This window comes from Ptiloglossa arizonensis, chromosome 3 (assembly GCF_051014685.1).
Source record: "Ptiloglossa arizonensis isolate GNS036 chromosome 3, iyPtiAriz1_principal, whole genome shotgun sequence".
NCBI lineage: Eukaryota > Metazoa > Arthropoda > Insecta > Hymenoptera > Colletidae > Ptiloglossa > Ptiloglossa arizonensis.
Genome location: NC_135050.1, coordinates 30319967 through 30347355, shown reverse-complemented (window position 1 = coordinate 30347355; position 27389 = coordinate 30319967). Strand labels below are relative to the sequence as shown.

At 53.7% G+C, this 27389-nt stretch overlaps 2 protein-coding genes across 3 annotated transcripts in view; one reads left to right on the top strand and one right to left on the bottom strand.

Moving 5' to 3' along the window:
* The window catches only part of Spg (dedicator of cytokinesis spg), a 33637-nt gene extending 26781 nt beyond the window's left edge, over positions 1-6856 (top strand). The window contains exons 7-18 of one of the 2 annotated variants that reach the window (XM_076307726.1): positions 81-380; positions 452-656; positions 736-918; positions 992-2717; positions 2844-2861; positions 2967-3129; positions 3220-3657; positions 3734-3875; positions 3959-4634; positions 4781-5142; positions 5543-5886; positions 6126-6856. In XM_076307726.1, the coding sequence (XP_076163841.1) occupies positions 81-380; positions 452-656; positions 736-918; positions 992-2717; positions 2844-2861; positions 2967-3129; positions 3220-3657; positions 3734-3875; positions 3959-4634; positions 4781-5142; positions 5543-5886; positions 6126-6293 (4725 nt within the window). In that variant the 3' untranslated portion in view covers positions 6294-6856. The remainder of the gene's footprint in view (positions 1-80; positions 381-451; positions 657-735; positions 919-991; positions 2718-2843; positions 2862-2966; positions 3130-3219; positions 3658-3733; positions 3876-3958; positions 4635-4780; positions 5143-5542; positions 5887-6125) is intronic. The other variant, XM_076307727.1, reaches the window with a different exon arrangement.
* Positions 6857-6942: 86 nt separating this feature from the next.
* Stan (protocadherin-like wing polarity protein stan) lies at positions 6943-18645 on the bottom strand. Its single transcript, XM_076307725.1, has 12 exons — positions 18203-18645; positions 16441-17994; positions 15408-16248; positions 11397-15321; positions 10961-11327; positions 10670-10885; positions 10029-10601; positions 9523-9949; positions 9222-9459; positions 8676-8993; positions 7983-8583; positions 6943-7677 (listed from the first exon to the last, which is right to left on the bottom strand). Exons 1-12 carry the CDS (start codon positions 18643-18645, stop codon positions 7647-7649), a joined length of 9534 nt encoding a protein of 3177 aa, XP_076163840.1. The 3' UTR covers positions 6943-7646.
* Between the last annotated feature and the right edge of the window lie 8744 nt (positions 18646-27389).

Below are 27389 nucleotides of genomic sequence, written 5' to 3'. Positions count from 1 at the left end.
AAAGGTCCTCGAGAAACGTGCCTCCGACGCTCGTTGCTCGGTGATCGTAAACTCGGTGCAGGATTCGTTTGTCGGTGCAGGTTTACCAAGGCGAGGAAAAGGAATTTCATCAGCTGCACGAGCAGATAATTCGCAACAACAAGTGTTCTCCGCTTCCCGGGCAGCCGAATTACGGGATAGTGGCCTCTCTGCGCGTACTTCACGGGGAGTTGTCCCAGGTGAAGAAGGAGAATCCGTTGCTCTTCAAGAACACCTGCCTGACGAAGAAGCTCGGCTTCTCGGACGTGATAATGCCGGGCGACGTGCGGAACGACTTGTACCTGAAATTGGAACGCGGGGAGTTCGAGCGGGGCGGCAAATCGACGGGAAAAAATATCGAGGTATCCTCGACGAGAGACGCCTTTTCGACCTACGGTTTTTTAACGGTATTTGGTATTCGCGCGCGCGTTAGGTGACGATACTGGTGTTGGACGCCGACGGACAGCCCTTGGAGGGTTGCCTGTTCGGAGCCGCTGGAATGGAGGGCAGCTCCGAGTACCAAAGTTTGGTAATTTACCATCACAACAGCCCGGCCTGGGCCGAGACCGTTCGGTTGGCGATACCCATCGACAAGTTTTACGGGAGTCACGTTCGTTTCGAGTTTCGGCACTGTTCCAGTAAGGATTCGCGCGATAATCGTTGGTCCCTCGTCGCGGTGTAACGCGGCGACGTAACGAGTTTTCTCTTTGGCCGCAGCGCGCGAGAAGAACGACAAGAAGCTGTTCTCGTTCGCGTTCGTGCGCCTCATGGAGCCGGGAGGAGCCACTCTTCAGGACGGTCCTCACGAGCTGTACATTTACAAGTGCGAGGATCGAGGAAAGTTGGATTCGTTGAGTTACCTCTCGTTGCCCAGTAGCGCTCGGGAACCAAACGCAACGGGTACGTCGCCTACCCGTAACGTACGCTTCGAACCTACCACCCGTTCCAATCTTCGTCTTCGCGTGTTCCTCAGGCTCGTCGGCGTTCTTCAGGTCACCGAAGGAGGCCGTGTTGGTGCACACGTTGCTCTGCAGCACCAAGCTGACGCAAAACGTCGACCTGCTCAGCCTGCTCCAGTGGAAAGCGCACCCCGAACGGATCTCGGAAGCTCTGGGTCGCGTGCTGCGCCTCGACGGCGAGGAGTTGGTCAAGTTCCTCCAGGACATCCTGGACGCGCTCTTCTCGATGTTTCACACGGAGGACGGGAACTCGACCGCTCACTCGGGTCTGGTGTTTCAAGTGCTGGTCTCCATCTTCAGTCTCCTCGAGGACTCAAAGTTCGAGCACTTCAAGCCGGTGATGGACGCATACATCTCCGGTCACTTTGCCGCCGCGTTGGTCTACAAGGGTCTTTTGAGCAGCGTGCAGCACTGCGCGGATTGGGTCAGCGCCGCGGAGAAGCAGGAACCGATCATCAAGTGCTTCCGTTCCCTCGAGTACATCTTCAAGTTCATCATTCAGAGTCGGCTGTTGTTCGCCAGGGCGACGGCCGGACAATACGAGGACAGCTTCAAGCGCGACATTTACCGCGTATTCGCGGCGTTCAACAAAATGCTGAGCATCCCGTACGAGATGGTGCTCCACTCTCAGATCGCGCTCCACCACTCGATCTCGGCCGTGTTCGAGCAGCTGGTCGCCGTGCTTCCCGTTCTCGAGGTGGCCAAACTGACCTGCACGATGCTCGACTCGGTACCGAGGGAGCCGCCGTTGCAGCTCACCCAGGCCAAGCTGACGGCCATCAAGAATCTGACCACGTCGACCCTGTTCCGCGACGACGACGAGAGCAGAAACCTCCTACTGGTCACCATGTGCAGACACCTCAGGATTCACCTGATCAGGCGCGAAGAGTTGCGCACTTGCACCGAGATACTCGGCGAGATACTCAGCTTCCTGCACAAGAGGGGACGCGACACGAACAAGGTGAACAACTGCATCCACCACGACGCGGAGACCCTGTGCCTCTCGATTCTCGATGTATTGATACAGACCATCCTCATCGTGATAAACACGAGCGGCACCGTTTTGGGTTGTCTGGTGGCTTGCTTGATAGGGTTGCTTCAACTTTTGGACGAGTATCACTACGCGAGCCTCTGGGAGGAGCTCACGCACGCCGGCGAACGCAAGCCCCTCAAGGATTTCCTTCTGCGAGTGTTCTTGGTTCTTCGCGATCTCGTCAGGCAAGAGGTGTTCCCGCCCGATTGGCTGGTGATCAGAATGCAGGCGAACAACGTGATACTCAAGTCTCTGCAGGAACTCGCTCAGCCGTTGGCCTTTCGTTTTCTTCACGGTAGCTTCGATTCGCAACTCTGGTCGACCTACTTCAACCTGGCCGTCGCGTATCTCACCCAACCGTCCCTTCAGCTCGAGCAATTCTCCGAGGTGAAGCGCGAGAAGATCGTCGAGAAGTACGGGGACATGAGGGTGCTGATGGGCTTCCAAATACTCTCGATGTGGTCGCCCCTGGGCGATCGTAAGCTTGAATTCATACCCGGGATGGTGGGACCGTTTCTCGAGGTCACCTTGGTGCCCGAGAGCGAGCTGAGAAAGGCCACCCTGCACATCTTCTTCGACATGATGGAGTGCGAGCAACGGGCCCGAGGTAGCTTCAGATCCGTCGAGTCGGAGTTGATCGACAAATTGGACATTCTGATCAGCGAGAACAAAGGCGACGACGAGTACAGGCAATTGTTCAACACCATGTGAGTTTCGATTCCAACCGTTGTTCGCCAACGGTGGTATTTTTTTTTTTTTTTTTTTTTTTTTTTTCTTTCAAACAAGAATGAACATTTTCACCTGCTCCGAATTGTAATTTCACGCTGCCTTAGGGAACATCTCAGCGCCGTGTAAGTTTCCGAAAGCGACCGAACTTACCGTATTTTCGAAAATGCATTTTTCGATCCCCGGTGTGTATTTTCAACGTTTCGTACGCGTTCTATTTTTCTCCGCAGATTGTTGGACCGAGTCCAATCCGAAGACCCGGCCTGGAAGGACAGCGGCACCGCTTTCATCACGTCGATCACGCGGCTGCTGGAACGACTTTTGGATTACAGAAGCGTGATTCAGGGGGACGAGAACCGCGACAAGCGTATGTCGTGTACCGTTAATTTGCTGGTAAGATCCCGAAACGCGTAATCGCTACTCGATCGTCGAAACGGAAAGATGACGGTCGGTGAAACGGGACCGTCCCTGCTTCTTTCGCAGAACTTTTACAAGAACGAGTTCAATCGAAAGGAGATGTACCTGCGGTACATCTACAAGCTTCACGATCTGCACCTGGCGGCCGAGAACTACACGGAGGCGGGATTCACGATGAAGCTCTACGCCGATCAACTCGGCTGGAGTTCCACGATCTTGCCTCCGGATCACGCGTATCCCCAGCAACCGGAGTGGCAGAGAAAGGAGCTTCTCTATCACAAGATCGTTCACAACTTGGATCGAGGCAAGTGCTGGGAGAAGGGCATACCGTTGTGCAAGGAATTGGCGGTGTTGTACGAGACCAAGCTGTACGATTACGCGAAACTGAGCCACGTGCTGAAGCTGCAAGCCAAGTTTCTCGACAACATACTGACGCAGCTTCGACCGGAACCGGAATACTTTCGCGTCGGTTTCTACGGTCTCAGTTTCCCTCTGTTCGTCAGGGTAAGAGTATTTCCGGTCGATCGAAAACGCAACGTAACGATATCGTTACCGTTCATTAATCGTGTGGACGTTGCAGAACAAACTGTTCATCTATCGCGGTCTGGAGTACGAGCGAATAGGGGCGTTCACGCAACGACTACAGACCGAGTTTCCGAGCGCGCAAATATTAATGAAGAACTCTCCGCCCGACGAGAGCATCCTCGCGTCCGAGGGACAATGTAATTATCATCGAGGCTGTTTCGTTCGTTCGGCGATTACTTTCGAGAATCTACGATTCCTCACGCGTCGTACCGCGTTTCAGATATCCAAATTTGCAACGTGAAACCGATCCCCGAGGAGAGCAGCTTGACCTGTCGGGAAGCGGAAGTCCCGGAGCGAATCGTCGCCTTCTATTTGGTGAACGACGTCCGTAAGTTCATCTTCGATCGACCGCTTCACCGGGGCCCGGTGGATCGCGAGAACGAGTTCAAGTCCCTTTGGATCGAGAGGACCACGTTGACCACCGAGGCCAGGCTACCCGGTATACTCAGGTGGTTCGAGGTGATCGAGAAGAGATCCGAGCTCCTGGCGCCCGTGCAATACGCCTGCGAGACCATGCAGACCGTGGAGAGAGAACTGAGAAGACTGGTCGCCCAATACACGGCGGAACCTCATCGAAACATCAATCCCTTCAGCATGAGACTTCAGGGTATCATCGACGCGAACGTGATGGGCGGCATCACCAAGTACCAAGAAGCCTTTCTCACTACCGAATTCGCCAGGCAGAATCCGGACATGGTGCCGCACGTGAATCGGCTCAAGGCTTTGATCCTCGATCAGATGAACGTGCTGGAAGCCGGACTCAATTTGCACGGACAAATCGCCCCGGCGGGGGTGCAACCGCTGCACAAAAGACTGAACGAAAGATTCACGCAGCTGAAGCAAGGTCTGGGACCGTTGGCCAGGCAACGCACCATACATCAGGACAGCATCGTCAAGTAATTATTCGCCGTGTATTTCGCTTTCCATGTTGCGCGTATTGCTAAATAAACGTGTTCGAGTTTTTTTCGACGGTGGGTGCGTGCTGCTCTCTTTTAGATTTCGTAGCCGTTTTTTCTTAGAATTTTCTTTTCACCTTGTTCAGTTCACCGTTGCCCCCGTTGCCCGTTAACGAGAAACAGCGACCGGCCACGTTGGAAACCGCCGGATCCAGGTCCTCTCACGCGGACAGCGACGGTCTACCGGAGGACGAAGGATTCTACACCAAAGTGGACGGCGGTCCGCCGCCGATTCCGCAACGGGAAGTACGACCGCGTTCGGTGGGTTACGGTACCACTCCGCCTAGGCCGACGCATCAGAGATCTCTGAGCAAACCGCTCAGTCCAAAGTTGCCGTTGAGACACTCTTTGCCGACGCCGACGGACGGCGTCGATCAGACGGGGCTGAGGACTTCCTGGAGCGAACCCGGTCCCGACCAAGCTCCACCGTTACCGCCCAGAGGTTGCAGTAAGTTTCGCGTTTTCCGTCCCGCGGTGACGTAATTTCACGAGAGGGCAACGCGCGTACTCGATATTAAATGTAACGGTATCTGGAAAACCACAGCCAACGGTACATATCGGAAGGAAAGAATTACGCAACCGCGCGCGAACTTCGTTGAGAGCCGGCTACGTAACGAAACTTTGATCGTTTCGATAGTTTTGCGTCGTTCGTTTCTCGGCATCGTCGAATATCTTCCGCTACGAGGATAGTCGTTTCGGTTTACAAGTATCGCAACATCTAGCAGGAGTCCGTCGACGCAACAGGTCGACGGACAAAACTACCGACCGTGACCGGAAACTCGTTAAGTATACACGTACGTAGCAACGATCGACGCGTAACAATTTTTCTTTTCTTTCCAACGTTTCAGCGCCCGACAAGAGGGATTCCAACACGAACACCGTTGTACCGCCCGCGCCGCCCAAACGTTTAGCGTACAAGCGCAACACCGAATGGAGCACCGACGACGACTCGGAAGCGCAAAACGAGCCGAACGATCTCCGCGACAGCGGCATATCGACGGCTAGCCTCTTGGACTTTCAATCCCACCTCTCCAACCTGAACAACCTCGGCTACGAGGATTTCGAGCCGCGGACCAGGTGCAACGATATCATGAACATTTCTCCGCCTTCCGTGATGAACGCGCTGAACGTTTCCACGGGGAACTTTGTGAGCGGCGCGTTTCAGATCTCGCATTCTCTGCCCGGTCAAGAGGTGATTGTCGTTACGACCGCGTTGGAAAAGTCTCTTCACGGTGGCGAAAAAGTGTCCTCGTTGCGCACAACAGTTGCGTTCTTCCCGAACGATATTTCAAAAGATCGGCCAGCATTTGATCGCGCGCACTCGAGAAAGACTTTTCCAAGGCTCCGTATTTACACGCAAAAGGGGAAGTCGCAGTTTCCGCGATTCGCACGGTTCGTTCGTTCATTCGTCTTCTTTGGCGCGATTTTCAGGTGAGTCCACCGCCGATTCCACCCAAGGCGCACCAAGACACTCCGTCGGCTCCGTCGACCTTGGAAAGAGTCTCCAGTCGCTCGCAATCCCACGGCCACATCGAGAACTACTCGGTGCCGAAGCTTCAAACGTTGTCCGTGGCGTCCGACACGGAAAGCACCGTGTAGCAGCGACGAATCTCCTAGTCCTATAGTGCGGTTAATTTGTGACGTGCGCGTGCCATTCGATCGTAGAAGCGCGGTCATTGCTAACTCTATCGAATCCGATTGGATTCGCGCGGCGAAGGTCTCCGACGTTTGCACATCGTTCATATACGTTATTATACACATAAGAGAATCCTGTAATAATCCAAATGAAAAAGTCTTGAAAACGTGTAACTTGACATGGATCACCCACCTGTGTGTTGTAACGTACCTTGGTAGAAAAACGGTATATTCGAACGCCGGGGGACGACCTTAAAGTCGCGTTTTCACGCGCGTAACTTGCACCGCGTCGAACGCGTTCGACGCCGCGCGTTACGCTCCTGGGAACGTGGCTCAAGGTGCACAAATGGTTCCACGATTCGACGCAATTGAACGAGAACGACCGTCTGTCCAGTGCTCTCGGCGTTGACACGATAGTACACTGACTTTACGTTAAAGACGACGATCTTCCGAATATTAACCTAACTATATATATTTTGTAATTTATTTATATTTTCGATGAGAATAAAGGTAATTTTTATCAACGAGACTCTGGTACGGACTCGCGCGAACATCGTATCGTCCAAGCCAGCGACAAAGTTCGCGGGATTTCTTCCACCCTGTCTCCGTTGCTATGGCACGCAGCTTTCCCCATTCCGTGCGCGTTACCGCGACGCGGGAATCGACGAATAAACGGGAATAGTGTAAAAGTCGCGACAGCCGAATGGAAGGATATATATAAATTATGTATTTTGTCGCATTCTTTTCGTATAAATATATACAAAACTATGAAAATTGCGCCGTACGGTTGTACGCTTCTTCCATGGCATGTATAAAAACGGTGTAAACTTTTGCTTGAAAAAAAAAAGAAAAAAAAAAGACACAATGGAATCTGAATATCGAAACGGAAGTGGAATGTATACATTGCACAATACTGGGTTAAGAAATTAAAGTACTAAGGAGAAAGAGAGAGAGAGAGATTAATTACAAGAAGGATGAAACGAACTAGAGATCATCTGTGGTCTTCCGAGGTTATCCGCAAACGCGGATCACGATGACGAACGAAGAGATCGGAAAAATCGCTTCCGAGTCCGGAGTTTAACATCGCACGGAACGAAATATCGACAAGCGTATGTATATAATAGATACGAACAGGCACTCACACAGACATACTAATCGATATGGCTAACTTCGTAAGTACAGTCATGGCCGCTCTTAAAATATACCTTGGAGCAATAATGGCTCCAAGAAATATATATATATATATCATCATTTGAATTTTAAGCTAATAGTACGTTATATTACTTTGTACGGTATTTGTTTGTAGCACGGAGCTTGTCACACTGACGTTTCCGCGTTAGTATCCTTCCTGAAACAACACGAATTCGACGAAATTAGCAACCGCACACCAACGACTCCGGGATCGTTCGATTTTACGTATCGTTATTAGTATTTCTGAAACAATTTGCGAGTCGAAACGATCCTCCGAACGCTTACCTCTTCGCTAATTATTTCCATTTTCCAGAGCAAGCGTAAATTACAGAGAAGACAATGTTAGTCGAATCGCAGCTCTACCGTTTGTTTCGAGAAAGGGAAACCGACGAAATAATTCTCGCGTAAGTAGCCAATTCTCTTTTAAAGCATTTCTCCCGCTAGAGGACGCGCGACACTTACTCGGTTTCCGTGATCGTTTGCTCGTATTGCTGCTGTTGCTGCTGTTGTTGCTGTTGTTGCTGCTGTTGCCTGAGAGCAGCCAATTCGTTGCTGTGCTGCAAATCGTGAGTCAGCGAGCTGGACAATATCCTGCCGCTCATTGGTAAAATGTACTCTGGCGAGTCCTCGAGCACGCTCGGTGTGATTTTACCTCGCTTTAGGCTACCGTATCTCTCCGAGCCGCTGAGATTGTCGTGCTGAGATCCGTGTAAACTCTGCCCTCGTTTCAAGCTCCCGTACCTCTCGGAGCCGCTCAGGTTCTCGTGGTTCGAGTTCTGCGAGTGGTGACTCATGCTGGACGCGAGAATGCGGGAAGACATGGGAAGTATGTACGGTGTCGGAGAGACGGTGTGATCCTCCTCGGCCGTGTACGGGAACAAATATTTTTCGCCCAGATGATGAAGCTTCTCCTCGCCTTCCGAATAATTTTCGTCCGGCTGACTCTTCTGCGGCGAGTTCATGTCGGGATAAGGCAGCGGATTCGGACTGGAAGTTTTGTTCGAGGCCATTTCGTTGTCGGATATCGTACCGCCCGACCATTGACTTCCGCGGACATCTATTACTAAGAGAGAACAAACATTTCCGACGTTTAACCGCCATATTCTCCGAGCTTTTTAATCATCGATGTATCCGCGGAACAGCGAAGGGACTCACCGTTCGATGACAAGTACGCTTCCGGTAATTGGGAACTCCATCTTGGCGCGTAAATGGGTTTAATGTTTGGGAAAAGTTCCGTGTTTGAGCAAAGTATGTTCAAGTGTTCGGTGGGATTGGTGTGAATGTTGGGCAAGTAGCTGTGCGCGACGGGTTGCTGCGTCGAGACGCCCATGTTTCTGTGCGATCTCGACGCAACGTCCTCCTCGTCGGAACTGTGGGAACTCGCGAGGTCCAAGCTTCTTCTGCCGCCTTCCGCTTGGGACCCGTCCGAGTCCGATTCGGAATCTCTGCGTTGATTCCGCTGCTCCGTTGCTTCTACGATTCGTAACAATTTGTACGAAAATCATCCAGTCGTACGATAATATCGTTAAATGAAATATTTAAGGCTTTCACGGGCCGGATTCTTACAGTTGATATTGCTCGAGGCTTCCGGATATAAGCCGTATCCTGTTGAAACAGCGTTACATGTACCTAGAAGACTCAAGCAGTATCGACTGTATGATATTGCCGAGTAATCGCACCATTTCGAATTTAAATGCGTACCTTGTCTGGAGTGTAAGGTCGATCGGTGACTCCTGGACGACATGTAGGGATCTCTGTCGCTGTTGTAATTGCTCGTGGACGTCGACGTGTGCCTTAAATGGGTGTCGCTACGGTACGGACTGGACCCAGTTTTATTTGTACTTCGAGAAGTTGTGCTGCTCGTCGAAACTCCTACGTGAACCCTTCTGCACACCGACTCCGCTCCGCTGTAGGTCGAGGAATACGCCAGCGCGGATCGCTGTAACCACCAATCGTTCTCGATAGAGCCAGTCTTACTCCTCGATCGGTGCAACGTACGTACCGAGTGTCCGTTTACGTTCTGACTGCTGCTCCCGTTTCCCACGCTTCCTTCCAGCAACGGTGTCTTCTTTCCGATGCACCTCAACAGACTCAAATACAGATTTCTGCGCACTCGGCCGTTAACGAAACAATAACCGATCAAACTGAACGCCGCGTGAACGACGACCGCTATGCTGAGCAGATACGACAAAGTCGGAGAGTTCTCGGACGCGTTGAGGACCGTCAGCGTCCAAGTGGATCCGAGCAGAGGTAGCGACGCCACGGACAACCAGAGCAGCGTTCTCAAATTTCCGAAACCCAAGATGTGCTCTTTCAGCGTGAAAGCCGCCCGTACGGACATTACGAGAATACAAAAGTTTACGAACACCGCCATACAAACCGGCCCTATCAACGACCAAATCACGGTTTCGTAGATCGAGAGCCAGCAACTGAAACAGAACAGAGTCGGGAGTAAGATTCTTTTCGGCGGTAACCACGCGACTGGTGTCTCTCGAACGATTTACGTACAAATAGAAATTCCCGTATTGGTCGGCCCTAACGCCGATCGTCAGTCCAACGATAATAGCCGGAGCACCGTATCCCATTGTGTAATAGAATCTCATCTGTCCGTGATTTACGTCCCTCATTTCGGTGAGCATTCGATAGAGGTGAATAGAGTCCACCAGAGTCCACGAGAAGGTGCTCAACCAGGCGTAATGTAGACCGATTGCCGTCAATTTGCACGGGAATTCGTTCGAGACTAGAGGACTTCTGGCTTTGAGCGCGATCAGATAGAGCACCTCGGCGAAGAAGACGCACATGACCAAATTCTTGTGGATACTGTTCGAATTGGTGCCGCCGCCTCGTATCAAGGACAAGATGAGCAGGGCGGACAACAGCAAAGGCAACGCGAGCATGAACGCGCTGTAACTCGTCACGTCTTCCAAGAGAGACGGTTCCGGGACGTACTCGAGATCCAGAACGTCGGTCAGTATCGCGAAAGTGGACAATTGTAAACAGGAGCAATTGACGATCGTACCGAAGGACAACGAATCGGCCTCGATTTCCGTGGTGCAACCCATCCGACTCCATTCGCCGCTTCTGGAAGTAGACGATTCGAAAACGAGTAACGCTTACCCCCGATCGAACGCAAAAACGAAAATACGTACCCTCTGGCCGTGCTCCAGTGCACGCATTGCGGATTGGTTCTGGTCTTGAGATCGTCTTTCTCGCTGAGCCAGAGGCTAATTTGAACCGGAGACTGCAGGGGAATCCCAGTCAGAGATTCGTAACCGTTCTCGGAGGGGACCAATACGGATACGGTCACAACCGGGGATCCCACTGCTACTTCCACGCCCCATCTCACCGCCACCGAATCGTCGAATCTACAAACGATAGACACTGTTGATTCGAAATGGACGCCGATCGTTCAACGAATACGTTGGAACGAGTATACTCACCTTTGAGGCAACAAGGCACCCAATTGTTTGTATTGTACGTAACTCAGCACGGCCTTTCGATTGACCAAACTCTTCTTGACGTTTAATTCCCCTTGCACGACAGGCTGGATGCCCAATACGCTCAAGGGTACGCGTATCTTCGAGTACGGATCGAATCTGCTCGGATCCGCCATGTAATTATTGTACTTGGGGAAGGCGATCGACGGCCCGAAATGCGCGGGGGTCGATAGAAACGCGGACGTGTCGGGTATGACGACTTTTTGATCGGCCTCGGACGGTCTGGCCGTGGACGCCGATGGATCTTCCTTGTACTCTGCCGTCTCGTAGCCGAACAAACTCTCCGAGGTCACTATGTCCAGACCCAACACTGAAACATAGCAAAGGTTTCGTTAAGTATCGGTCGCGATGAATTTTTCGATGGTCCCGTTTCGCTTACCAACGTTGGCGTCGACCACCTCGAAGGGATCGGTGAAGGTGTCGTGTTGCGACGCGGTCAGAGTCCTCAAGTAATTCGCCATCGCGTCGAGAAGCTTGTCGGGAGTGTCGCCGTTCAGTGTCTCGATCCTCGACCATTTGTTCGCGTATTTGGCCATCGAGACGCTGCTGGCGATCCCGACCAAATGGGAGACGTAGTCCTTGTCCTGGCTGTGAGTCAAATTGAGTCCGACCAAGCTCTCCTCGTACGTCAACAACGCGACCAACAGAGACTCCGCGATCAACAAATCGGCGCCGTACATCTCTTTGGTCAGATTCACCGCCCTGTGAACGTCTTTCGCTATCTTTACCGCCACGTAGGTGTTGAGGGTCAGATCCTTCGCCTCGAGCGCGGCCAACTGATGCCTTTGCTCGATGAAAGCCTCGGAGGTGCAATTGAAAAGATCGGGCTCCTGCCAGCCGCCCAGTTTGTCGTCGCAGGACCTGGAGGTCTTCCCCTCGGCCGTGTCGGGGCAATCTTCGAGGGCGGTCATTCCGAATTTGGTTCGGGGCCACCACAGACCCTCCGCGTAAGACCTGGGGCAGCCGTCGTATACGACCTCGCAACCGCGAAGGGTGACCTCCGCGTAAGGATTCGGACACGCGGTGCAAGATCTACCGATTACCCCGACTCGACACCTGCACTGTCCCGTCTCGGTGTCGCAGCGGGGACCGAAGCTTCCGGTCGCGTAGCACTCGCAAGGAATGCATTCCTTTCTGCCGGAGGGTTGGTAATGATTCTCCTTGCAGTAACATTCGCCGGTGGTCTTGTTGCAGGCCGGATCGTAGCCTTTGGCTTCGTCGCAGTGACACGGTCCGCAGACCGGCGTTCCCCACCAGGTGGCCGGACAAGGTTGATCGGCCTTGATCTCGCAGTAGTCTCCGGAGTACTCTGGAGAATCGCACTCGCAGGTGTATCCCCTGCGAGATCTGGGGTCCTCGATGCAGGTGCCGGTGTCGTTGCAGGGATTCAAGTCGCACACGCGTTCGCAGTCGCGGCCCGCGCGTCCAGGGGCGCAAACGCACTCGCTCGCTTTCCACTTGGCCACGCAGATCGAGGCCTCGGGACAGTCGACGTTGCACTCGTCCTCGGAGCTGCAACCGGTGGCGACGTTCTCCTGGACCGTCGGTCGCAGCAACACGGTCTGATTGGTCCCGATACGAATGTCCTGGAGGCATCCGTCGAAGAACGGTAGCTCGGTGTTGGTGAACTGTTCCGGTCTACCGACCAGAATTCTACCGACGTAGAGCCCTTGCAACTTGGCGGGCAACGGTGAGGAAAGTGGCCTGTTTCGGTAATTCGTGTCCAGGGAGACTTGTCCGCTCTGCCATACGATCTCTATCCTGTGCCATTCACCGTCCGCGACGTTCTTCCAGGTTCGAACAATGTCCGAACCGTCCAATCGAGCGACCAGTTTCCCCTCTCGAATCTCGAGCAACGCGGAGCTGTTCTGTCCTATTTGAACGCTCATTACGAACGCGCGTGTGGCCCGAGTCCTCAGACTGAGAGCCGTCAGCCAGGGCAGCTGAATGGGTCTCAGTAGCGGATTGAAGCTGAGCATACCGTCGCCGTGGAAGTTCCACGGTTTGCCGACTTCGTCGGCGCAGGTAGGTCCGGCAAAGCTCTCCTCGCACTCGCAGACGAATCCCGACCACACTTCGTTGCACTTGCCGCCGTTTCTGCAGGGCATGGACGCGCAGAACGAGGCCTTCTCCGGGCAGCCGGAGTTGGTGCCGTTGTCGGCGACGAACGAGTTCAGGTCGACGAAGGTGTGGTCGACGAACAACTCGCCGACGCAGCCGACAAAGTCTTTGTTTCGAATCTGAAAGCTCGAGGGTATGGCGGGCAGACCGCCGAGTTGCAAGGGTCCCGTCAGATCCAAGAATCGATGGCAGGTCTCGGTGACGATGTTGCACCGTTCCTCGAGGACCTGTTCGCTTCTACCGGCGCAGGACCACTGGGCGCCGAGTCTGTCGCCGTGCTCCAAAGCCAGAGCGACGTCGCAATTGTCCAGCGAGATGGTCACCGTTCGGTTTATGTAAGAAACTTCGACCTCGTGCCAGTGACCGTCGGAGACGCCGCCGGGTACGCTGGCGCTGGCACGCGTCACCTCGTCGCCGAGGGAGAAACTGAACTGCACCTGCGACTCGATTATCTCCAAGGCCACAAAGTCGTGTTTCTCGTTGTACCGACCGTTGTAGAGCAGCAGTCCGTTCGCCGCCTCGGTAGCGAACCTCAGCTTGACGTGAAGTCTGTGCCTCTGCCTCAACGAGGCGAACGTTAGGAAGGTCGCGGGTCCGAAGCTGCGAGCTTTCAGCTCGCAGAGCGGCGTCACGCTCTCGAGGCTCGCGACCGGGCATCCCTCGCAGGTGAAACCCCCGGTGGTCTTGACGGTGCACTGGGAGCCACCTTTGCAGACACCGGGACCGCAGGAATCTTCGTCCAGCGAGATCTCGCAATTCGGGCCGGCGTACTCGGGCCGGCACGTGCACGCGTAGCCGCCTTCCTTTCGATAGCAGCTACCGCCGTTCACGCAGGGATTCGAGTAGCACAGATTTACCTCCGTGTCGCACAAATACGATTCCTTGCTGCCGGTGAAGCCTTTCGCGCACCTGCAGGCGAACGTTGTCACCGGGTAGATCGGTCTGAAGAGCACGGTGTCGCTGTTGGCGAATCCCGAGGCGTTTCCGAACTTGAGCACGGTCAGGCATTCCTCGAAGTTCAAGCAGGGCTCCCTGACGCAAAGATTGTCGTCGAACGGCAACACCGTGACCGTCGCCAGTCTCGCCAGTATGCCACGATTCAAGTACACGCGCTCTTGAAGGAACTGGGGACTGTAGAACTCGTCCGCGACGCCCGGCTCGACTCTGCGCGCGGAGAAGCTCACGTTCAGAATTTTCCCGTGAACGTTCGCGTCCTCCTGTATGCTGAAGAGGAATATGTTCTCCCTGGGGCAGGGGATGATCGCCGCAAGACCGTCGAGAAAGTAACCCAACAGAGGGCTGAGGAACGCCTCGGCCGTCATGTCGTCCAGTCTGACGGTGATCGAGTTGAGTAGCATTTTGTCGGTGATGAGCCGCACGGAGAGAGTCATGGTGGCCTTGACCTCGTTGATGCCGTCCGTGACGGAGACCTCCATGGTCGCGACGCGCGGTACGTTCGTGTTCAGTTGCGGGGAGAGGCGGATCTCGCCCGTTGTTCGGTTCAGGTCGATTAAATTGGCGTTGTTACCGGCGAGTATGGTGTAGGTAAGTTTGTCGGTGACGTCGGCGTCGACGGCCGGTATCTTGCCGATGGCCGTGGTGGGGAAAAAGTCTTTGAAGTTGTTGAAGATGATCTGAAAGTCCTTCAAGACCGGGGCGTTGTCGTTCACGTCGGTCACCAGAATCTGAACCAGAGCGTCCGATCTCAAAGGAGGCGAGGCGGCGCGCACCACTAACTCGAACTTTTTCTTCGGCGATTCGTAGTCCAGTTCCTCGAGGGTGATCAGTTCCGCTCGATCCACGCCCGGTCTGACATTCAGAGCGAAGCTGTTCGAGTCCTCGCCGCCTATCACGGAGTACTGTACGACGGCGTTCGGTCCCTCGTCCGGATCGTGAGCGTAGATTTCACCGACGGTCGAGCCGATCGGCGAGTTCTCGGCTATGTAAAGAACGATCTTGTCGTTCTCGAACGCGGGCGGTGAATCGTTCACGTCCTCTATCTTTACGATTACCGGCACCGCGAACGAGAGGGAGGGAGATCCCCTGTCCATCGCCACCATCTTGAGAGTGTACCTCGCGACGGATTCCCGGTCCAGGGGCTTCGCCGTCCTGACGATCCCCGTGCTCGAATCGACCGCGAACGCCCCGTCCCCGTCCCCGTCGTCTTCCAGGGCGTATCTCACCTGCGAACGATGGAAAATTAGTAGGAGAGAGACGGAAAGATTCGAGCGTTTCGAATCGGTCCGGAGCAACGCCGAGAGTCCCTTACCCTGCCGTTGAGATCCGTGTCCGCGTCGGTGGCGGAAACTCGGAGGACGCAGGTGCCGACCAGGACGTCTTCCGGAATGGATCCCTGGTACTGCGGTGCCTCGAAGGTCGGGGCGTTGTCGTTTACGTCCGTGACGGATATCTCGACGTCCGTGGTGTCCGAGAGCGGGGGGACACCTCCGTCCCTGGCGGTGACGGTCAACAAGTACGCGGGTACGAGTTCGCGATCGAGGGTCCGGGTAGTCGTAATGGCGCCCGTTTGCGGATTGATGGTGAACTCGGACGCCGTCTGGTCCCCGTTGTCGGTGTCCAAACTGTACGTGACTTGAGCGTTCTTGCCGACGTCGGAATCGGTCGCGCTGACCACCAGAACCGTGGTGCCGATCGGCGCGTCCTCGAACACCGAGACCGAGTACGGCGCGTTCTCGAAAACCGGTGAAAAGTTGTTCGCGTCCGAGATGTTTACGTAAACGAGGGCCGTGTCGGTCCTACCGCCGCTGTCCGAGGCAGTGACGGTCAACACGAATCTCTTCTCCTGTTTGTAATCGAGCGGCTGAGCCACCGTGATCAGACCCCGTCCGTTTTGAGACGCGATCGAGAAACGACCCCTGGTGTTGCCCGCGGTGATCTCGTAGTGGATCCTGGCGTCTTCGTCGGGATCGGTGGCCGTCACCGAAGTGACCGGAGTCCCCGGTGGATCGTCCTCCGACACCACGGATTCGTAGTTCTTCGGATCGAAGTACGGATCGTTGTCGTTTACGTCGGTGATGGTGAGTATCACGGTGGCGGTGGCCGTCTTTGGCGTTTCGCCCGAATCCGCCGCTACCACGGTGAATTGATACCTAAATGGAAACCGACCGATCGATCAATCGTTTCTTCTCGCTAAAAGTAAACCCGTTTACGAACGTTAAGCGCCACACGACCTTGCGCCGCGCGACGCGTAGCGAAGAACGCGCAGCGAAAAGAGAAACCTTTGGAAAAATCGAAGAACGAAAGAGGGGAAAGAAAAAAGAAAGAAAGATCGCGTCGATTACCTGGAACACTGTTCGCGATCGAGTTGTTTGGTCGTGTAGATCCATCCCGTCTCGGCGTTCACCGTTATAGGGAAATTCTCCGTGGAGGCGCCGGAGAAGTCTCGAGCCCCGACGGTGTACTTGATTTGCGCGTTCGCGCCCTCGTCGGCGTCGTAGGCCTGTATCCTGAGTACCGTGTACCCGACGGGCACGTTCTCCGACACGGACTCTTGAAAATGACTGGTGTAGAAACGCGGCGCGTTGTCGTTAACGTCCTTTACGTGCACCAAGAGCTGGGTGGTGTTCGACCTGGCCGGGGAACCGCCGTCCTGGGCGCGAATCACGATCTTGTAGCTTCTGGTGGACTCGTAGTCCAGAGCCTTGACGAGCGCCACGTCCCCGCTCATCGAGTCTATCGAGAAGGTGTTTTGCGTGTTCCCGCCGATGATCGCGTACCGTACCGCGGCGTTGTTCCCCGCGTCCGCGTCGGTGGCCCGTATGCGCGCCACAACCGGATTCGCCGTGTAGTCCAAGTCCTCGGGTATCCACACGGAGTAGGTGCGCTCGGTGAATTGAGGATAGTTGTCGTTGTCGTCGAGAACGCGAACCATCAGGGTCGCGTTCGCCATCTTCCTAGCGGAGGGAGGGGTCGCTTGATCGGAGACGCTGAGGAGCACCGTGTAGGTCTCGGTTTTTTCTCGATCGAGCGGCGTGCGCGTCGTGACCACCCCCGACCTCGGATCTATTCGGAAGGTGAGGGTATCCTCGGTGGCCGCGAGCGAGTCTCCGGTGCTGGTTGCCAGGATCGAGTACTCGACCTCGGCGTTACGGCCGGTGTCCTTGTCCGAGGCTTTCACCGTGACCACGGTCGAGCCGACGGGCACACCCTCCCTGACCGAGGCGTCGTATTCCGGCCACTCGAAGCTCGGCGCGTGATCGTTCGCGTCGAGAACGTTCACCTGGAGAGTGGTGGTCCCGGTCCGCGGTGGGAACGAGTCGTCGACGGCCAGCACGCGGAAGTAGTGGACGTCGACGCTCTCCCTGTCGAATCGAGCGCGCGTGGTCACCCTGCCGGTGACCGGGTCGAGGACCAACAACTCCTGGGAACGAGCGTCGAGGAGGGAGCTCATCGAGTACCGTACCGTACCGCCTTCGGGGTCTCGGGCGCGGACGGACGTCACGTAGACGCCCGGATCCTTCTCCTCCTCGACCACCTCGACGTACAACGGTTGTTCGAAGTACGGCGACTGATTCTTCAACTCCCTCCTGACCCGTCTGCCCAGATCCGTGTCGTCCAGTTGACGATGGTGAAAGACGATCTTGAGTCGGTGCTCGGCGTCGGTCAGCCGCGACTCCATCCCGCACCGTAGGTTCATCGAGACGGAGATCTTCCAGAGAGGGTCGACCAGGCATTGCTCCGTCGCGGAGACCAAATCCCCTGCCGCGCCCTCGATCAGAAACCTCGGATCCGCCACGCCGCCCCACCTGGTCTCGCACTCCTTCAGGGCCGTCTGCGGAAGGAAGTCGCGCAACGCCGCGACCAGCTGCGACGTCCTCAGACAGACTTCGGCGAACCTGTCGACGAACCGAACGCGCTGATTACCGTCGTCCCGTTCTTTTCCCGAGCACAGACGCGCAACGATCAATTATAAAAGTAGAAGCGGCGAAAGCTCGCGCGATCACGGGCCGCCTAATTGCACGGGCGCGTTATCCGAAGGAAGATCGGTCGCGTTTTCCGGCGCTCGACCGCTCGAGCCCGGGAACGCGGGAACAAAAGAATCACCTCTCGGTGCTGGGCATGGCGTACGAGGCCAGAGTCTCGGCCATCCATCCTCTGGTGGCCGCGAGGTCTCGGTTCTCACCGCCGCAGCCGGTTATCAGGATCCTCAGGGGGAGGCTGTAATAGTCGATCGTCGGTCTGCCCAGCCTGGAGCTCGTCGAGTCCACGTAGAAGGTGAAGATCCGCGGATACTGGAGCCCGTCGCAGCTCAACGGCCGCGCCAAGGTGACGCGACCGGTGTGAGGGTGAACCTTGAGAAGTTTCCTCGCGAACCAGGCGGTTCGTTCGCTCGACACCTGGTACTTTCGACGACCGCCCAGCCGAGGCACACCCGCCTCGAAGACCACGCTCCCCGTCGGTGTATCGGAGGAGAGCACGGTCAGATAGGCGTTGCTCAGGGTCCAGAGAGCCGCGAGGACAGGGAGGATCCATTTCCACCTCGCCATGACGGCCACCCTCTTACTGCGCGCGAACCTTCTCGTGTTCTTCCCTCGCGGACGAGCGTCGTCCCATCGTTCCACGGTCCCTCGCAGCTATCCGGCTTCAAGGTGCCCCCGTCTCGCGTTCCATCTGCAACCAACGGAATTCGAGGATCGAGGATCGAGGATCGAGCTTCGCCTACGCAACGCGCTCCTTCGTCGTTTACCGTTTTCTGGAAAAAAGAAACGAGACCGGCTCGGCGCGCCGATTTCGTCCTCCCCGTCGATACAATTTCGAAGCGCGGATCGCGAACCGCCGGATTCCTTCCGAGTTTTCGAACCATTTCGCGATCGTAGCTCCTTCTCACGGATTTCTACTCCCTTAATTTCTTACGCTTAGAAATCGTTGATCGCTTTCTCGCGCTAACGCGTACACGGATCGATTCCCGATTCGGAGAAATCTTTCGGTTCAACGCGAAGAAGAAACGTCGCATCACGTCGACCGGTGAAACCTTTCGATCGTACAATTTCTATCGCGAGCCGATACGATCTCGACGAACCGAGGTTCTCGTTGCCTTTGAATCCCGCGATACGAGCTCTCCTCGCGAGTAAATCGTTTAGAAAACGCCAGCCAGCCAGCCAGCCGCTGCCTTCCCCGTTTTCTTGCGCTGAAAATCCGACGCCGAGTGTGAGAATGCGATACCCGCTGCAAAACGTGGGAACAACGATTTCCGTTCGTTTCACCCTCTTTGTTCGCCGCTTGTTCATTCGTTCACCTTCCGCGGCAAATTCGTTGACCCTGGCTCGTACAACGTGGAAGTTAAGCCCCGATGAAAGTCAAACTTCCAGCCGTCCGGCGAGCGTTCGTATCCATGAATCGGAGATGCCGATAAATAAGCCAGACGCGCGGGGAATACCGAACCGGCGTGATTCTGCAATCTCCATTCACTCGGTGATTTCGCTTCGCGCTCCTTCGGTCGTTTCTCGGTCTCGTAAAAACCACTTCGTACGTCCGAATATACCGGCTGCTCTTCCTACGGGACACCGAGACGCGTAATTTCGAAGCGGGCAGCTCGAACACCCGTTCCGCTCGCGAAGAAAGGAAAGAAAAAATACGCCCGCGCGTATCTCCCGAGCCATCTCGTAATTCTCCTCTCGTATTCCTTTCTCGCGTTTCTCGTCGTCGAACGCACCGTTCGACGGTTATAATATTTAACGCGACATCTGCTCGGAGCAACGCGAACGGGCACGCGTTTCTCGGAACGAGCCGACGTTTCTTCGCGTACGTGTCGCGATTTCTTCCACGCGAACAATTTTACGTTCGGATTACGACCACCGATCTCGAATAATCTCTTTCCCGTCGAAATTCGGGGAAAACGCGAACGTTGAACGCAACGCGACGGGATCGTTTCTTTTCGCGAAGCTGGAAACGACAAAACCGCGCCAACGACGGGAACGTGCAACGCTTGCGTCGAATCGTTTCGATTTCCGAGTAAATACTTTCTGCCCGCGATTGTACGACGAAAGTCGAACTTGGACGATTTTCCAAAGTAACGAAAGTCTACCGACGTAACGCCATCGTCGTCCACCGGCCCGAGGATGGATCGAGCCAGTTTCCACTCGACGAAACCAGCAAGACGTACGGATAATAAAGAAGAAGAAGAAGAAGAAGAGATTGAATATTTATTGCTAGGAGAATCGGCAAGATTTTCTACGCGTTCGAGCGGTAGCCGCGTTTAGAATGGCGGACTGTGAACGCCGTTCGATGATAACGAGATCTCGACATCGAAAACGAGTAATCTAAGCTTCGTTGTACCTCGTTCTGTTCGAAAGATTGGAACTCCGGCACCACCGACGGGGTCGGTCGTACGTGGCGCGAAACAGATCTCCGACTGGAACGGTGAACAGGGGCGATAACGTTTGGCGTTTAAACGATAATTGCGCGGTAAAATCGATCGCATTTAAAGCCGGCCAAGTAAGTTAAATTCGAGCTTTAAATCGTGATCGATCGGTCTTCGATCCGTAGAGAGCGACGTAACCGTCTAGTTGTTTCGAGCGGTGTATCGTTCGAAAGATTCGGTGGCCGAAGCTGCAGACCACGGACAGGTACCGACGTGTACTCGGCGGGGAAGCAGGTCCGCAACGGCGAGGAGTGGAAACGCGTTTAAGAATACACGGTACGACGTAATACGTGGCGCAAAGGACGCGGCCGTCCGCAATGAGTGTGCGTCTTCGCGTCTTCGCGTCTTCGCGTCTTCGCGTCTCGTCTGTTTTATTGCGTTAGAAATCGCCGCTCGGTCCTCGAGATCGCGGGACTAGTTGACCGCAGCCGGAGCACGATAGGCCTCTCGAGAGCCCATCGGCCCGATCCTCCTTCCCCGGAGGCTAGCCGATCCGGTTTGACCAATCCGAACGGATGGTGCATCGGCACGAACCAATCGAACCCACCACTCGCGCAACCACCGGGTAGACAATGACCACGAGCTCGACCGGCTACGAGCCTCCACGGAACAAAATAACCAAACGAGAAAAGAAACGACCAAAGAGATTCCCAGGGACGCCGCGTTGCATCGCGTTGCATCGCGTTGCGTCGCGTTGCATCGCGCTGCATCTCTCGCGAAGCGTACGACCTTTTGCTTCCCGTCGAAAGTACTTTACACCGGGCCAACTCGATCTCCGAACGTAGGGCCTGCAGCTCTCTTCCGTATCGTCGCGTTCGAATTTCACTCTGAACATTTTTATCGCGCGAGGGTTGTAACGCGACGTTGGAACGACGCGTTTTCTCCGCGAAACGAATCGAACGTCCTACCCGATCCGGACGAGTGGGCCGCGTGCCGCGCGAGTTTAAACTTCGAAACGGAGAGGGAACGCGACGACGGGTAAAGCTTTTGCGGAAAAAAGCGCTGGAGCAAAAAGCCAATCGAGCAAAGAGGCCAAGAGGAGGCTGCTCGGTACAACGCTCGAGACGGGGATCCACGCTTTCGATCCACGGTCGCGCAGAAACCGGCGTAATTCGTGACCAACGTCTCTGTAAAAGGATCCTCGAACGTGATCGTTGAAAAACGAAATCGTAGACCAGCGCGCGGAGCGCTCTGAAAAACGTGCGTATCGTCGAAACGATCTGGCTTCGGAGTTGCTCGATGAGTCGCTACGGATACGCGTCGACCGAAACGGTTCGATCCTTGCCAGGCAACGGGGATAAAGAGTGCATCGAGGTCGGCTGGTAAATTTTATTCGTCGCTCGTGGAAGCTCGCGGCAGAACCTCGACCGTTGGAAACGAAGCCGGAAAATTCGTGCAATTATCGAGATAACCGATCAAACGCGAACAAGCGCCGTTTCTTCCAATTGTACCGCGGCAATTTATTTCGGACGTCGTCTTAAAAACGAGCGAACGCGGTCGACGTTGCGCGCCCAACGACCGGAATAATCGTTTCTAGACCAACGGACGAGGAAGCCGTCTTTTTTTCGCACCGAATCGCGACATCGGAGAAGTAAATTTCGAGCGCGGAGCGTGAACGCGTCCTTCTCGAACGCTCGAACGCATTCTTCCAGCCCGGTATGTATTCCGTGGACGGTGCACACACGCACCTTTATATTCCAGGCTCGTTCTCGCTCGCGCGTTGCCGACTGTGAAATTCCGGTTAACCGTCCAGTGGAAAATGCGCGATATCGATAACATCTTTCGACCCGGAGAATCCTACCCCTGAACGCGTATATCCCCGCTACGTGAAATTAATTGTCCACGTTACGACGGAGGGTACCCATTTTCTCGGAGCTCGAGCGCCGATCGTTCGCTTTCGGCGAAGGAACTATTAATCGCGCGAAAACGGCTCGAGCGGCTCTGGAATTCGAACCTACCAATTATACTCGAAAACGGGTCCCGATCCTCCCGGTAACGACGGCCGCACTTTTCGGACTCGGTCGAGTAGTTTCGGAAGCCTAGATAACCGGTCGAAAAGTCTGCCTCCCGACCGAAACTATTTCGCTCGAGACGGTCGAGATCTTTCGGTGAATCCGAGTCCCTGTTATCTCGAAACCAGTCGACCTCGAACGAGCGAACCGCTCGCTCGATTCGTTGGCCCTTTTAATAAAGACACGAAACGTGTTTACTACCGTTTACAGATGGTATTCGATTATCGAATTTAACGTTTCGTCGCGATCGCGCGTGTCTTTACTTCGATTACACGGCTCGCTAACTTTTTTCGATGCAACGGACCGAACCGTTCCGCGTCGATTCGCGCGAGATTCGACCCCGTGATCGTCGATTCCCTTTCAAATTCGTAACGTTCGCCGACAGCCACCAGGAACAAGAATCCTACACGATTTTAGCCCCGTTTTCGGGTCAATAAATACCGATCGTTTACCGTAGCGTCGGAGCAAAAGAGTCGTACAACGGCGAAGATTGTGCAACGTGCCCGAAACCGTGCAATAGAGTTGCAACGATTCTCCACGCGATTCGACGCGAGACACGTTAAATCCTATCCGATTGTACTCCTAACGGGCATCAACGCGGCAAGTCCTTTGATTCTCGTTGATCCGTGAACCGAAATTCTAGAGAGACCGTTTCCCCGTTCGATGAACGAGACCGGGCGGGAAAGAACGAGCAACTTTCCAAATAAAAGATTACTCGTTCGGTCCGAGCCGATGCGATCGGTTTCGAAGCTAGCGAACTGCGTCGAAAGAATTACAAAATGCGGAACGTCCGAAAGAAACTATCGCGGTATCGTGATCAGCGTTCTCGATACACGATTCTCGACTCATCGCGATTAGGTACGCGCGTTTCTCGGTCGACTCGCCAAGGTCGGCCAAAATTAGGGACAAATTATTCCCTCGGAAAGAGAGGCGGCCGGACGTCCCTCGATAGCTCGAAGGTGTTTTCGGTCGAAGCTACGCAGAGAGTGTTCGTTTTCTCGCGAAGGTTGGCTTCCTTCGTTCGTTCGAGCCGCCGAGGAACGAACGCGCGAGACGCGCCGCATACTTACCCTATTACAACAACCTGAACTAGCTACGTACACGGCTCTCCTGCATCGAAGGTTGCAACAGTCAGGTACAAGATCACGGCTCGGAACGCTCTCGCGCTGCTTGCCTGTTTTTTCTTCGAGACTACAGTGTCGGATGCTTTCGAAACCATTTCCATTCGATACGAATCGAGCATTTTCTTATCGTACGGACTTATCGAGGTCTACGGTTAATTAACGCGGGGAGGCCTTTCCTTTTTCGAACGTTCTAAGAAAGGCGAATATTATTACGGAAATATATTATAGCGGTGAAAAATTACGTACACGCGTAAGGTCCTGTAAGGAAGAAAAATTACCGAGAAAAAATTCTTGGGATCGGAATAGCTAAATATTCGTAGAAACGAGCTCCGAATGGTAATCGAATTAAATAAGAGAAAAAAAATAAAAAATAAAAAGGCCGTGTTAGATTTTCGTAGGCGGGGGCCCGAAGCCGAAGCTTCGTCGGTTTCGCGATAGATCCGCTCCTGTCGCGAACGTGGAAGACGAATCGCGAAGACGATTCGTCAAAGTCGCGGATCGGGATCGAATACGTGTCCGATTGTTTTCGCAGCTCGTCGTTGGCGCGTTTCACACTTTCGGTTTCCTCTCCGTTACTGTTTCTTTGGAATACGATTTCCTTCCACGAGGATGACTTTGCAGCTAAAGCCCGATGAATTCGAATAGCGGAGAAACGGTGGTTTCTACGGTGAATAGTGGCGAATTCACCTAGAACCGCTCGAACGAAAACCTAATACGAGCTTCGTTATTCCACGGCAGTTACAATAACAACCGTTACGCGGTACGAGAAACTACATTCGCGTAGCGGTGAGCGGTAAAATCGGAAAAAGGAGAGGCGCGGACGGACTATCCTCGAATGTAGTATAGTACGCTTCATTGATTTCTCAACCACTATCGGACATTGCTCTTCGAATCGTAGCCAGCGATCGCGTCCGAAGCAGTTTCTTCGGGAACAAATTTTTCCTCCGATTCGAACGAATCTTCGGGAGTGAAACTATAGTTTGTTCGATAATTCTCAAACGTCGAACGCGACGAGCAAGATACGCGTGTTCGAGAGAATTCGAAGCGATGGACGTGGAACAATTGTTTTCTACGTTTATCGCGATCGATCGCGATAGAAACGTGTTGGAACGAACGCAACAACTATCTCAAGATGTCGATGTCAGTTTTCCTTTTGGTTTTTCTTTTTAGTCGAGTTCCAAGTCCAGAGTCAAAAAGACCACGCGACACTGTCGTCGTTCGTATCAAGACGTATCACTGTATACGCATTTCTTCGAACTTTATATTCTTATATATACAATTACTATACCACTAGATACGCGAGATCCCTAAATATTATAATAAACTAGATATTATAATCTGAACTTTACAAGAAAATAAAGTTTTCTTGGGAAAAGAAATCGAAAGTTTCGACTGTACTATTTTGCTAACGTTATTCGTCGAGTCGCGTCGGATCTCCGTGTTTAAATGTATTCGAAAAGGAATTTCCAAAGATCGTGTTCTTTGTCCCCTCCTCCCGCCGTTTCGAACGTCTTTGTATACCTCGACTGTTTTCCGAACGGTTCGTTTACTCTTTGTTACCGTTTTCGTGAAACTCTGTTCCAACTTGCGGAAAACTTTACGTCGCGTTCCGAAAAGCGATTACTCGTCGAAATAGATGGAACGATACGCGCAAGTGTGCGTAGACCGTTTCGAGTTCGAGGACGAATATTTCGATTCGTTCGGGATTCGGTAAGACGGAGAGAATCGACCGGTAGCCGAAGGTTCCATTGTCGGCTTCCGTTATCTTCGTATCTTCTAGCGGGTAAAAATCGGAAAAAGGGCCTGGTAGTATTCTTCCGAGCATGCGACTACGAAGAGAGATGCTGCCAGCAGATAAAAGTCCTACGGAAGAACGCTCAATTTTATGGAACCTGTTCCCACCGTGTGGCTCCCTCAAACGGGTTTAGTTAGGTGCATACGTTTTACACTCGTATGCGTGCACGGGCGTCTTTAAAGGCCGTAAATTAACGTTCCGTTCTTACGACTGTGCCGGAGAATCCGAAAATTCGTGACTATCTTAATTAAACCGACGCGAAATCCCGACGCGACGGTTTCGATACGCGTTCATTTCTTAATTCGTTCAACAACGACCAACGAGGAACGGTGGACCGCGTCAATTCTCCATACTTTCCTCGAAAATGTCTACGTTGAGAAATTTTCGTGTAATTGTACACTGTACGGATCAAATGGTACGCAGAGGTAAAAAATCGGTAAGATTTGTGAACAACTTCCGTCTCGTCTCGTCTCGTCTCGTCTCGTCTCGTCTCGTCTCGTCTCGTCTCGGTGTTGCAGTCTTCCCGCATAACGGCGAGTTGGATCGACTCCACTCGAGCACGGTACAAGAAGAGAGGGTGAAATAGAAAAGTCATCCTTCTCTCTCTCTTTCTCCCTCGCAATCAGGGGTGAGTGACTCACGTTCCGCAGCTTCGACGCCGACAGTCGTCGGGACGCTTACCCTCCAAATATTGATTCGCCGGCTCGGGGAAACGAGCCTGCTAACCCCTCGCATTGCCTCGTATCTAAATTTTTCTAACGCTGTATTTCTTGGCTTCGCGTTCGCCGGGTCTTCCTCCGCTCGTGTTGCAAAATGTTCCCTTCTTGGAAAACGCTTCCCGATATTTATCCGTAGGTGCTCGTTCGATACGGTGCAGAACCGAGCTAAACGGGACACCGATGTGTCGTATCTGTGATCGATCGAACCGCGTTCCGTAAATTATTCCACGCGGAGAAGCGAGAAACAGCGTGTCGTTTGAAAATAATTACGATCTTACGGGAATCGTCTACGCAAAGATTTCTTTCTCGATCGGAGAGTTTCGGTCGAGAGTAGGAGAACGAAATACCGCGCCTTTTCCGATTCCTCGAAACACGGCCGAGTGCTCGCAACGACGAAAACAATCGTCGAATCGCGTTCCCGTAGCAGCGTTCGTTTGAATCTTTCGAGCAAAGGAAAGAAGAAACGCGCTCGTTAGCCCATCGGAACGCGAAACGAAGGGTTGAAAGCAAAAAGCAGAAAACTAATTCTGGTCGAGGAGACTCGTTCCGAGCCGTGTCGTCGTTCCAATTAATAAGGTATTTTTCCCGTGAGAAAGCACCGGCCGCGAGCACCATAGAAAAATCGAGTCACGGGAATGTGCCATTCGAAAAGGTCACTCACCGTCCCGCCAAGGTCGCCACAGTTTTGTCACATTGCGAGTCACGCCCAGCTTCGTCGATTAATCCTTTAATCCTTTTCTCGCGCTTTCCTTCCACGAGTACGCGAAATTTTTTCAGCAGGAAATTCACACACGCAAAAACTCCACGGTGTATCACAGAGAACGACGTGCACGCACTTCAGCTGCTCTCGGCAGCGTCGCGACTACTACGAACCAGTCCATACACGCACGACCAGTCTTACGTGCGAGCGTAGTAGAGGGCGACTATCCGCGACCGTGTACCTGGACATTGACTTCGAGCGACGATCAAACGACCACTATCTCTGCTCCGGCCACTGATCCACGGCCCACGCGGTTTCTTTTTCCATTTTTTCGACAAACAGTTGTCTCTCCTAAAACTAACGACATCGCTTTCCAAGAAAATAATCTTCTCTTTTTTTGATCGTTGGTACTCGATCGCGACGAGGTTGGCTCGATCGTCGTTCGAAAATGTTCGATCGATGCGAATTTCAGCGATCGATAGAACTCTCCGAGCGTGCACCGATGATATTTCAAGAGGTT

Excerpts from the sequence above, each read along its gene's own strand:
- Stan (XM_076307725.1), bottom strand. The coding sequence starts at position 18,645 with ATGGCGAGGTGGAAATGGATCCTCCCTGTCCTCGCGGCTCTCTGGACC. Across the intron at positions 11,328-11,396 it reads GGTGGTCGACGCCAACGTTG|TGTTGGGTCTGGACATAGTG; the intron begins GTAAGCGAAACG and ends GCTATGTTTCAG. Across the intron at positions 8,994-9,221 it reads GACCTTACACTCCAGACAAG|AAGCAACGGAGCAGCGGAAT; the intron begins GTACGCATTTAA and ends TACGAATCGTAG.